The 13,751-nt window shown below is 39.4% G+C and overlaps 1 protein-coding gene across 3 annotated transcripts in view; it reads right to left on the reverse strand.

Moving 5' to 3' along the window:
• FAM169A (family with sequence similarity 169 member A) overlaps window positions 1–13,751 on the reverse strand; it is a 157,039-nt gene that overhangs the window by 40,141 nt on the left and 103,147 nt on the right. For all 3 annotated transcript variants that reach the window (XM_033929293.1, XM_033929295.1, XM_033929294.1), the window contains exon 10: window positions 6,756–6,906. In XM_033929293.1, the coding sequence (XP_033785184.1) occupies window positions 6,756–6,906 (151 nt within the window). The remainder of the gene's footprint in view (window positions 1–6,755; window positions 6,907–13,751) is intronic.

The raw sequence follows: 13,751 nt of genomic DNA on the forward strand, positions 1-13,751 counted from the left end.
TGTAAGAGAAAAAAAAAAAGTTTGTCTCATAGATGCGGACACTGTAGATCTCATCCTCCAAGACCAAATTCATGGCCATTGAGACGCAGTAATTTAATGCTTAATCTCAATGCTCCAAATATCTCTAAGACCAGTTTTAGGCTTCTTTTTTACTAATTCGTTTATCAATTTATATCACTGTGCGGCCTGATGTCCAAAGAAAGTCCACCTGAAAGCATAAGAACTCCAAACTATATTGATTGTTAAGATTTTTCCATTCAGGGAACCCCACCTGAATGGCCTGCTTCAGTTGCAACCATCTGAAGCTTTGTGATTTATTAAGACCATATTTAAGTTGCAACTGTGAAAAATCAAGCAGTTTACTATTAGAAATAACATCGTCCAAAATACATATCCCTGCAATCATCCAATGCTTCCAGATGACCTTAAATCTGCCAATTTGAATCTTGGAGTTCAGCCATATAGTCTGATTTGTTGATTTATGTATTGAACAGGTGTTAAATTACTGACATATCGTAAGGATTTCCATGTATCCATTAATATTCTGTTTTCTTTATACAGTCTAGGCATTTTGGTACTGAGAACATGACATAAACGCAGAGGAAACATGAGTCGCCATTCCAACCACAACCAGTCTGGGGTATTTATTATCAATGAGCTCTGGGAGGACCCAATACATCCCTGGCACAAAATATAGGCTTGATGATACCTATAAAAGTTGGGAAAATTTATCCCACCCTCTGTAATTGGTTTTTGTAAAGATACTAAAGCGATTCTAGGAGTTTTACCTAGCCAAACAAATTTTGTAAGAATACTGTTTTCTTTTTTTAGCACACTAAAGGGGGGAGGGAGTTGGGAATAATTTTACATAATATGTTATAATAAGCTATATATGTGTGTTTATTCCTATTGAAAATGTGATAAAGGATGGGTGGTTGGGGGGAGTTATTGCATCACTAGATTTTTATGTGGTAGAGATTAATGTGCTATTGTGGAATAACTTGTATAATATATTCTTGTGTGCACTTGCTGTTCAATTTGAAAATGAATAAAGAATTTTTTTTTAAAAAAAGAATACTGTTTAACTTTTTATAAAAGGACCCCTTAAAAGAAAACTGGTAACATACCCATTTGATAACAAACCACAGGCAATATCATCATTTTAATAGTTTGGACTCTCCCCCACCAAGCAAGATATAAAGGATTCCATTGCTTGCACATTTCTGTTACCTTCTTTAATAAAGATTTTTCATTCTATTTCATTGTGTCTTTCAGTGTATTTTTTTATCCAAATTCCTAAATATTTTAATCCATCCTCCTTCCATACAAAAGGAAATGAATCAAACAAACCTTTAGTACAATGTACATTTTAGTGGAAGAACTTCTGATTTACTCCAATTTATCTTATATCCTGAAAATTTTCCAAATTTCTCAATCAATTCAAGTAAGCATGGAATGGTTGTTTCTGGATTTCTCTAATGAAGCAGTATATCATCTGCATATGCAGAGACCTTATATTCCCGATCTGAATAAGGAATTCCCTGTATCTCCTTCACTTGCTGAATAGCTAATAACAAGGGTTCTAATACAATATCAAAAAGCAAAGGAAATAAGGGGCAGCCTTGTCTAACCCCTTGTACAAATTAAAACGTTATGAAAAATTATTATTAATATACAGTCTAGCAGCAGGGGAACTATACAATGTTTGAATCAAAATTTGTATAAATCCTGAACCTAAACCACACCATTCCATAGATTAATACATGAAGGCCCATTCCACCCAATCAAAGGCCTTTTCTGCATCCAAGGACACAGAAAAAGCCGGATCATTCATGGCTTTTGTTAAATTCCACCACTAGGATACTGGCTAAGACACCTAGTCCCTTGGATAAGAAGTCAAAAAAATATAAATTGTTGTGAACCGCCTAGAACTTTTTCAGTATGGCGGTATATTAGAATAAAATTATTATTATTATAAAAATCAATGGGACAAAATGGTGCTTATGGCAGACACTATTAATGAAACGTCTACCAAAGTTATTAGGGAGGCTGATGAACAGTTCCAGGCACTTAGTACTGGTCCGGATGCTTCTAAATTTCAGGACCAATTAACTGATTTACAAAGCACCTTAGAAGATTTTCAGAAGAAACAAAAACAGGGTAAACTTAAGAAATTGCAAAGGGACACCCAGGATTATACTCAGGTATATCCTTGGTTATGTCCACAGGTCGACCAACAAACTCCGTGAAGTGCCACCAGCACGATTATTAAACCTCAGTCCAGTAACTATCAGGGATTTTCTGAGGACAATCAGAGCTCAGCAAGTGGGAGTGATTCCAGATCTCAGTCTAGGGACCGGAATTTTTTAGGACAACGCAATCGACAAGGACAGTGGACTCGACGTCGGAGAGGACGAGGCAGAGTTCCATACAACCAACAAAATTGCCCACAAACTCGATCCAGCAGTCCCAAGTTGTACTAGTCACTAACATCTCAGGGTACTCCCTTACCGAAGACAAACTTCAGGTTCTCGGAAAGGGTTTATCATTTGTACCCACGATCAAATATGACCCAAGTTTATCTGCCAAGTCCCTTCCCTTTGTTTAAAAGCAGACCGAAACCCCACCTTTTTGATATAGCCTTCAATCCTTAACCCTACTCCTCTGATGTCATAATGGCTCATTCCACCAATAAGAGCCAACCTCAACAGTGATGTCACAATGGCTTGATTGTCCTGTACTCTCCAGCCAACAGATCAACCGTTCCCCTTAACTGTATCCATGACATCCTGTTTGTCTTGTCTTGTCTATTTAGATGGTAAGCTCTTTTGAACAGGGACTGTCTTCTTTGTGACTCTGTACAGCGCTGCGTGCGTCTGGTAGCGTTATAGAAATAATTAATAGTAGCAGTAGTAAAGATAAGGCAACAGAAATGATAAAGGGGATGGGCCAACTTCCCTATGAGGAAAGGCTAGAGCAGCTCTTCAGCTTGGAGACACCTGAAGGGAGATATGATAGAGGTCTATAAACTACTGAGTGGAGTGGAACAGGTAGATGTTCCAAAAGTATAAGGATGAGGAGGGATGTGATGAAGCTACTAAGTAGTAACTTTAAAACATATCAGACAAAATATTTCTTATCATTCAACTTGCAATTAAACTCTGGAATTCATTAACAGAGAATATGGTAAAAAGTTAGACTAGATGTGATCTTGCACGAATCATACGTAATCTCCAAGTCAAATTATATTTTGCAGAAAATACTTTCGACTCAGATGTCTCCATCCTACGTCCTAAATCTTCCTGGTTTCCCCCAGGTCCCATGGATTCTCACATAGCTACGTTCCGGGACTTGGTTCTTAAAGACCTTGTTGAAATTGAATCCAGCCATCGCAGAAAGCCGTTTATTAACATGACAACTACAGAATCTCAAGCATTACAAGCTTTACAACAAGACCAATGTTTGATCATTAAACCAGCAGATAAAGGCGGTTCTATAGTGATACAGAACAGACATCAATATCAGTCAGAGATCATTCGTCAACTTGGAGACACACATTGCTATGTCTTATTACATAAAGATCCTACTAAGACCCTTCAATTGGAGATAAGCAAACTGGTCAACGAAACATTTCAATCTGGATTGATCACCAAGGCTGAAAGTCATTTCCTTCAGAATCCCCACCCAAGAACTTCCATTTTCTATACAGTACCCAAAATTCACAAATCCCTCAATAGTCTCCCGGGAAGACCCATTGTATCCCTAAAATATACGATATTGGAACCTTTGTCCCAATTCCTGGACCATTTTCTTCAACCTTATGTGAGTCAGGCGAGATCTTTTATTAAGGACACCACAGATTTTCTTTGTAAACTTCAAACTCTGGAATTAACTTCTTCCGAAGTGTATCTCGTCTCTTTAGACGTGGTGGCTCTTTATACAAGTATTCCCCAGGATCAGGCCCTGAATATTGTTAAAAATACTCTTGATTTACGTCAGGCTCCATGCAGAGTTTCCACATCTTTTCTTATGAGTCTGGCCTATTTAGTGCTTACCAGGAATTATTTCAAGTTTGATAATTCTTTCTACCAACAGATTCAGGGAGTCGCTATGGGCACCACTGTGGCTCCCAGCATTGCAAACTTGTTTATGAGCCAGTTTGAAGAGGATTTTCTATATTCCAATTCCCAATTTTCTTGTGTTTTAGGTTGGATGCATTTCATCGATGATATTTTTTTCATTTGGACTCATTCCGATGAACGGCTTCATGCATTTGTGGACTGGCTCAATTCTCTTACTCAACACCTGCATTTTACCATGACATATCACAGACAATCTATCACTTTTTTGGATACCATGGTCAGCCTTGAAAATGGAAAATTTTTTACTAAGGTTCATCACAAACCTACTGAGAGAAACAATTTTTTGTCCTTTTCCAGTTGTCATCCTAGACGCTTAAAGGCTGCTATTCCCATAGGACAATTTCTTCGTATTAAATGTATTTGCACCACTGAAGAGGAATTCAAGAAAGAAGCTGATATCCTTCGTAAGAAATTCCTAGCCAGGGGTTACCCCAGAAAAGTTATCCACAGGGCTTACCTCAGGGCCAAACATGCAACGTCTTGTGTCTTCGGATTTTAAACCCAAACCTCAGTTCATCCAAGGCTTGGGTCAGCATTCTTCCTGTGGTAAATGCTCTTTTTGCGACACGTCCACCTCAGGGAATCAGTGGGTTCATCCTACTACCAACAAAGTGTACCATCTCAAATCTAGCACAAGCTGTAAGTCTCAGTTCATGGTATACATAATTTCTTGTCCATGTGGACTCATATAAGTGGGGTGCACTTCACGTACTATAAGGACGAGGCTTATTGAACACCGTAGCTGTTTAAAAACAGGCAAAATCACCACTCCTATGGTGTTTCATAATATGACTTACCAACACAGTTTCTCTCAGCTTTGCTGGTGTATTTTAGAACAAATATTTCCTAATTTTAACAGGGACAAACATGCTTACTTCTTGAAGCGTGAAAACTTTTGGATATTTCATCTCCAATCATATTCCCCCATCAGACTCAACGAGAATTAGATAAATGTTTCACTAAATGATCGTTCTGGTAGTCTGGGTTCTACATGTGTTCCTTTCCCTTTTTTCCTTATTTTTTAATCTTTATTTTCATTTTTATTTTTATATTAGCGTATTGTTGTTTTTCTTTTTTCTTATTATCATTGATTGATTTTCCTTAATGATTGAGGCGTGATGACGCCATTTTGACGTCATCACGCAGCATTAGGGCGTTGCCGATGCGGGGCCTCCAAGGCATTCTTAAACCCTGAAGACGCTATGCTTTTTCTTCGTTCCAGCGTCTTTGATTGCAGTACGCTGTGGAACTTTGAATTTTGGAAAAGTTCTACACTGACAGGCCTAGTCGCTATTGTCGGTCTGTTTCACCTTCTTCATGTGTTATCTACGCTCCTGTCGAAGAAACGAAACAGAGCTCTGTCGAGTGGTGATATGAATTGTTTGGTGTTTTTTCTCATGTGTGACTCTGAATTGCATATTTTTGAATGTTTTTTGTGGTACCAGAGACTTTTTGACTGTGAATGAACTCTTTTTTACCGTTGAAGTGTTTATATGTGTTGCTAATATTGGTGCTATTTTTTCTTTTTCAGTGTGGGTTGTCTCAGGTTGTATTAGGTCTTATTAAGCTTTATTATTTTTTCTTAGTATGACATTATATGATATTGAATGAATTGTTAACAAGCATTTGCACCTGCACTTTATATTTAGATTTGTTTTATATAGTCTTTGGTATGAGCTGATGCACTTTGTATTTAATTTTTCAGCTTTATATTGAATTTGCTCTTTTTCAGTATTGCACTTTAGAATTAGCTATTTTTACTGTTACTTATTCGTCGTGCACTTTATACACTGTATTCCAATTGCTTAGGGGAGATAAGGGAAGTGAAACCTGGTCTCCTGCTCTGCAGCTACTACTTTTGTTTTTAATACGATACAGCTGACAGATTCACTCAAAGTCCCTATGGAGGACCCTTTAGTTTGCGGGAGTGTGAGGGTGGGAAGGACCAAGGAGGATGACAAAGAGTCACAGAAGAAACACCAACAAGCACTCATTCTCGATGAGGACCACTGCCAGCCATAGCACCAAGTTTCAAGTTTATTTCTTATTTGATTAAGACCCATGGCAAATGTTTGAGGGCTCAGGCTGCTGATGGCTATAGTGCCAAGGGCAAAATTTTGTAGACCAATCCTTTAGAGCTCTCACAACCAAGAGACTACCATGGAGCTACAGGTCAGACTGCATCCCTGACAGTCAGGCCTAAAGGAAAAAAAATCATCCTGTTGCACTAGTCCATCTACACTGTTTGAGGCAGAGAAATACTACGCCACAGCTTATACTGGTCATGACATCACTGAAATGTCAGTGTTCTCTGTCTCCATCTGCTCGTAGGTGAAGATGGCATAACCCTTGAGTAGGTCTAGTATGAAGAAAAGATGTCACAATTTCTGACTCCATACCAACTGCAGTGAAGCAAAAGAGGGCTACAACATAAATCTACAGGCTTCCATCACATTATTTATAAAATATCAGCCTACCCAACCTATGTAAAAAATTACTCTCTATGAGAAATTAAATGTTTTACTTGAAAAATTGAGAACGGCAACAGTCAGAGGATGCTAAATGATATATTAAGTGGGTAAATGCCTGGAAAATATTCCCATCTTGTTGTACCTGTCTATCAAATCAACAGATGAAGTCTTGGGTTCACTATCATCTTCAAGAAGTGTGGTCACCTGGTCAGCTTCTGGAAGCTTCCTTCCTATAGCAGGACGTTTCAAATGACTGCTTCGAGTGCGTGTAGAAACAGGAGTAGAATCGGAGACTAAAATAAAAAGAGCAAACATAATTTAGATACAAAAACACACACACTGTATCAAAGAACATATATTACATAACAAATATTCTGAGTGCTTTAACTATAGTAATTCTTTGCAGAGTATTATATCAAATAGCACTGATAATAATCTTTGCTCTAGAGTTAACTTTTAGGTCACTATATATTATAGCTTTCTAACCCTTTGGAAAACTTATATCTAGCTATTCTTAGACCATTTAAAGCTAGAATCTATAAAATATCCAACCTTTACCTTTGTTCTCAAAAGGTTTTACAGTAGCTTAATAATCAAAAATGTTTTTCAGATAGTTTCATATTTTATTCATAGGAGAATATGGGTGGATGAAATCTTTTAAAGCTTTATCTAAACCAGGAGTGTCAAACTCAAATACACAGTGGGCCAAAATTAAAAATTTGGACAACGTCGCGGGTTAACCAAATAATTGTTACAACTCCAAAAGGAAACTGTAGACAACATGATTATAAAACAATATGTTTAAAAAACAATGATGCAAGGTACAACTAGCCCATGATTGATATAAAATAGCTGAGTCAAACTTAAAAAGGGAAAAACTATAAAGGGATTAAAACCAAAAAGGGACAAAATAAAATACCATATGAATTAGCACATATGTTTGAAAAGCATAAAATATAATCATAATAAAAGCCATTACGTGAAGCAGAGAAACGAATACGGAAAACACTAGCACCAGAAAAGAATGAGTACCAGAAAAACAAAACTGCAAATTAGAACGTCATCCTTCCTCCCTTTATTCACTTTCTTGGAACTCCTCAAATCTTAATACCACCAGACCTACCAAAAATTGAAAACTATCCTATCCCCTCATAAAAGGCATTTCCAGTCCAGGAAAGCTGGGGACTTCTCCTCCCCTTCAGATTCACCGAGCTCTGACCAGACCTTACTGCCCCTCTTCGGAACCTGAGTTCTCTCCAACTTTCTGTAAACATCTGAAAACCTGGCTTTTCTCAAAAATGTACACTCCCTCCTCCTTTGATCATCCTAGTCCTCTAAACATTCTTCTTTCCCTCCGATCTTCATCCTTTCCTTGGAGTTCCTTTCTCATCCCATTCCTGTAAAACCGTGCCGAGCTCTACGACTATGGAGATTGATGCGTATACAAACCTAAGTTTTAGTTTAGTTTAGAACATGATCAAAAGACTATATACAACAAAGGATTAAAAAGAAGAAAAAAATTATGAAAAAAATCAATACTTACCAAAACAGCAATTGCAGAAGAGTCCAGTGCTACTGCGACACAGAGTGAGACTAAGAGAGCCAGAGAACGCCGCGGGAACTTATAAAAATGTCAAACGTGATGACGTGTCTAATGGGGACGTGAGCCGATTGGGTCAAAAAACTATCTATCTGTGGGCCAGCTCTAGTAGACATTGTATTTACTCACGGGTCAAATATGGTTACACTGCAGGCCAGTCTACCCGTGGACTATTATGCTAACAAGAAAGCATGGGTAACCAGAGAAACATTTAGTGATTGGTTCCATAACCACTTTGTGCCAGCAACAAGAGCTCACTGTAGAGAAGCTGAACTGGAAAAGAACTGTGAAGTTTTACTGGCTCTAGATAACTGCTCTGCACATTCACCTCAAGAATTTCTTGTGAAAAAGGAGAAATTAGGTTCTTAACTGCTAATTTTCTTTCTGTTAGCCTGTAGACTGGTATAGTACTTACGAATGGGTTATATACCTCACTGCTACCAGCAGGTGGAGGCTGAAAACAAACTTGTATATTAGGATAGACTCCCCCCTAGCAGTCTGTCAAATAGCCAAGCAGAACCTAGGAAAGACTTCAACTGAAAACCGGTAAAATATACTCCGAACAGGAGTGTAAAAACAACAAACACTAGAAAACAACTGTTGGAACATGTGGAGAACTAAACCCTGGTATAGAAAATATCCCCACAGCTAACCCAGCTGAATCACAGCCACTGTTCTTAATTCTCTCTGGCCTTAGAAAAGTATTAGAACCCACAGAAAAAATAAAATCTGCATGCGAGCAAAACAAAAACCTGCAATCACCGCACAAAGACAGACATGGTGGGGGACTATACCAGTCTACAGGCTAACAGAAAGAAAATTAGCAGGTAAGAACCTAATTTCTCCTTCTGTAGCGCCTGATAGACTGGTATAGTCCTTATGAACGGGATGTACCAAAGCAGTAATCCCGAAGGGCTGACAACAGAACACGTTCACCGAATACCACATCCCGACGTGCTTGAACATCCACACGGTAGTGTCTGACAAAGGAATGCAGAGAAGACCAAACTGCAGCCTTGCAAATATCCACTGGAGGCACTAGAGAAGACTCAGCCCAAGAAGCTGCCTGCCCCCTAGTGGAATGAGCCTTGAGAAATTCTTGAACAGGCTTTTTCTTCAGAAGATAAGCGGAGGCAATAGTCTCCTTGATCCAGCGCGCAATAGTAGCCTTAGAAGTGCCATCTCCCTTACAAGGGCCCGCTAGAAGGACAAAGAGATGATCTATCTTCCTAATCTCCTGGGCCCTCTGCACATAAGAGCGATTAAGACATCCAAATTGCGCACTACTTCTCTGCTCAGAAGAGCCCTCCCGGCTACCCAACACCGGAAGAACCACTGCCTGATTGACATGAAAAGGAGAAACTACCTTTGGAAGAAAAGAAGGAACAGGCCGCAATACCACCCACTCTCTAGAAAACTCCAAGAAGGGAGACCTACAAGAGAAAGCCTGAAGCTCAGAAACACATCTAGCAGAAGTAATACTTTCCAATACTCCCTGCATCGAGAGAGGAGCGTGGGAGCCCTGCTCCGCCCCCCTCCCGACACAGAGGAGCCGACTTTTGAACAAACTTTGCCACCGGAGAGCCTGCCTTCTTTCCAATACTCCCTGCATCGAGAGAGGAGCGTGGGAGCCTAACATAACATTTAACATAACATAACATTTAACATAACATAACATTTAACACAGGAAGGAACTACAACAACCAGAAGACATGAAGCTTTTATTGATCCTATTGATCTATCTATTAAGCAATAACGTTAGGGACGTTTATCTCACTCTATCCAAAACCTTACTCCGTTCTACATACCCTGACACACCCATTAGGCTGCTAACTAACCAACAGGAGAAGAATAAATCATATTAAAATAATCACAAGCAACAGTAGACCTCCACCGCACCCTCAAAAAAAGGACAAGGGAAATAAAACCCATCAAATCACTACACACACCTCACATCACTATACCCTCTGCGCCTACTCAACACCAGATCAGTAAGGAACAAGCTTTCTTAATCAAAGATTGGATCATCAGCAGAAGCTAGCCTGCCTCTTTCTAAACGGAAACATGGCTACTGTCAGAAGAGGATCAATACTTAACGACCTAATACCAGATAACTACAAAATTCATATGTTAAATCGTGGAAGACAGAAGAAGAGGGGGAGGACTGGCTGTCATCTTAAGGAAGAACTTGAACTTGAATTAACAGACTCCAAGATAACCAACCAATTAGAAACACTAGCATGCAAAATTAGTAACAAGGATCTAGAAGAGTACCTCTCCTGCATTCTATTTTACGTCCCGCCAAAAGCTGGTCAAAGGCAGAGAGGACTTCTCACGAATTCATCTTACATAACTCAATTACCCCGTCTTATAATATTATAGCAGGAGACATAAACCTCACTTAGAGAACGAGGACAATCCCGACACAAAAGATTTTTAAAAACTTCCTATCCCTCATTCAACTACAATCTCCCTTCATCCACACAAACTCATGAGAAAGGCCATCAGTTAGACTTGGTATCTATGTCCTCAAAAGAAATCCTAATCCCACTATTTCTATATCCGATGGCTTCTGGTACACGACCATCTGGTCCGATCACTTCACCTACTACTTTAAACTTAATCTGGAATCAACCAAAAGAAAAAACTCACCCAAAGATAAAAATAAAAGAACATCTCACAAGGGGCCACATCAACCCAGAGGAATACTGGGCACACTACGAATCGCGCGAGGAGATAAATGAAGGGGATGAGTTCTGGGAACAGTGGACAAAAACAAGCACATCCATCTTAGACAAAATAGCCCCTAAACGAAACAGAACAAAACGCTCAAATAAATATAATAAATGGTTCGACTCAGAACTATTAAAAATGAAACAATCAGTAAGACGACTAGAAAGGATCTGGAATAAAACGGGAGAAATACCAGACCGGAACAACTGGAGATCCAACATAAAGGACTACAAACAACTGATAAAAGAAAAACGAAAAACATTCTACTCGTCCAAAATACACACATCCAACACGAGTTCAAAAGGAATCAACACTAAAGAACTGTTTAACCTGGTCACAAATTTATTTGATACCACACGCCACAATCAATCCATGCACGACACAAAACTCCCATCAGCAGACGATCTAGACAACACTTTGACTCAAAAATTGTGAATCTAAGGAACATTGTGCCCAACAAACAACACACATGCACATCCAAATAGGCCAACACACATGAAAATGAAATACCAGTGGAATATGTTTTGGAACTCATTTCAAGATCTAGAATGGAATAACTTCATAAAACTCTATAACAATATACTAAATCACAATGCATTCTAGATCCCTGTCCCCCCAACATTATGAAAGCAGCTCCTTTAGACTTTAAACTAACACTATGGAGCTGTATGACCAATAAGTTCAAAAATGGAAAATTCCTAACGAATAACGGTCACATTATAATCACCCCAATTCCAAAAAATCGCAAACATTCCCTAACACCAGTAACCAACTACAGACCGGTAACGTCCATTCCATTCTTCGTAAAAATAATGGAAGGTTTAGTACATACCCAATTGATGGACTACCTTGATCAGTTTTCTCTACTACACGAAACCCAGTCCGGCTTCAGACCTCTGTTTAGCACTGAGACGGTGATAGCAGCGATCCTAGAACACTTACGCAACCTATTTACCAAGGGCCATAATGCCTTAATCATGCAATTTGACATGAGCTCGGCCTTCGACTTGGTGGACCACAAAAAATTACTACAATGTTTAGACGCAATCGGCATTGGAGGTGAGGTACTTGACTGGTTCCGAGGATTCCTTACGGCCCGCACCTATCAGGTACGCTTCAACGGCAACCTCTCTAAAACATGGAGAAACCCATCAGGCGTTCCACAGGGGTCCCCATTATCCCCTCTACTCTTCAACATCTATATATCATCACTAGGCATGCAGCTAGCCCAGCGAGGTATAAAAGTATTCAGTTACGCGGATGACTTTACAATCATTATCCCGTTTATTACGTCACCCTCCGAAATCACCCCCACAGCAACAGAAGCGCTAAACCTGATGGAACAATGGACCACAGAATTCAAACTCAAGCTCAATTCAGATAAAACTAAGTTCTTTATAGCCTCGCCACACCCACATATCACGACTAAATCACTACGCATTAACAAACTCAACTACCCTATTCAACCAACAATGAAGGTTCTGGGGGTAATACTGGACCAAGGTCTAACTATGAAAGACCATGTAGACTCCCTAGTCAGAAAAGGATTTTTTACTCTCTGGAAACTTAGGTCCATTAGAGCATACTTCGACACCTCAGCTTTCAGAATTCTGGTACAATCCCTAATACTAAGCCACCTTGATTATTGCAACATTACCCGTCTGGCAATCTCTAGGAAGCAAATGCAGAGACTACAACTTATACAAAATGCAGCAGTCAGGTTGATCTTCGGGTTGAAGAAGTCCGATCACATAACCCCTTCCTACCGACTCCTGCACTGACTGCCAATGGAGGCTCGCACGAAGTTCAAGCTAGGATGTCTCTGTTTTAAGGTATTATCAGGCCTAGCCCCTAAATATATAATAGACCTCTTCTCATTCCCAACTAACAGACATGAGAGAAGCACACACCTGAAATTCGTTTCCCCTCCGGCTAGAGGATGCAGATATAAGAGACATCATCAACAACTTCTATCGTACCAAGCAGCCTTATGGGGCAAAGACCTAGGAAAACTAATCACACACTCAAACAACTATAGCGAATTTAGGAAACACCTAAAAACATACCTGTTCTTGAATTACATAGGTAACGAATAAGGTCAATAGCCCCCTTCGTAATTCCACCCACATCTGATCTTGCAAACTGTTAACCTCTAATCTCTAAACTATGAATGTTCCAATCAATTTATGAAACTTTTCTAACTCATTGTAAATAGAAAGGAACTTCCCATTCCGGCAGTATATAAACTGTTGTTATTATTAATGTTGTTAATATCAGATGTTCACTGTTATACTCTGTAATTCGCTGTCTGTACAGTTTCACCTCATTGTAAACCGCCTAGAAGTCGCAAGATTATTGGCGGTATATAAGAATAAAGTTATTATTATTATTATTATTATTATTATTAAGTAATGGCCACCAAGAAGACTGCTAAGAGTAAGGTCCTTCAAAGAACAGTTGCCCAACGGTTCAAAGGGAAAGCGTACTAGAACTGGTAGAACCAGATTCAGATCCCAAGAAGGAACAGAGAGTCATACGGGAAGCTTGAGTAATTTGGCTGCCAAAAGCAAATCACATCAGGAATGGCAGTTAAACGCTGACCTTTTAACAACCCACGAAAGGCCGACAAGGCTGCAAGCTGAATCAAGCCGGTCTCCTGTCCAGGCCATCCTGCAAGAACTCTAAGATGGAAGGCAAGGAAGCACAAAAAGAGACTACTCCACACGCAGCACACCACTCCTCCAATATATGCCAAACCCTCACATAAGCCCGAGAGGTAGAAAGCCTCCAGGACCATAAGAGAGT

The sequence above is a fragment of the Geotrypetes seraphini genome, chromosome 1 (genome assembly GCF_902459505.1).
Source record: "Geotrypetes seraphini chromosome 1, aGeoSer1.1, whole genome shotgun sequence".
NCBI lineage: Eukaryota > Metazoa > Chordata > Amphibia > Gymnophiona > Dermophiidae > Geotrypetes > Geotrypetes seraphini.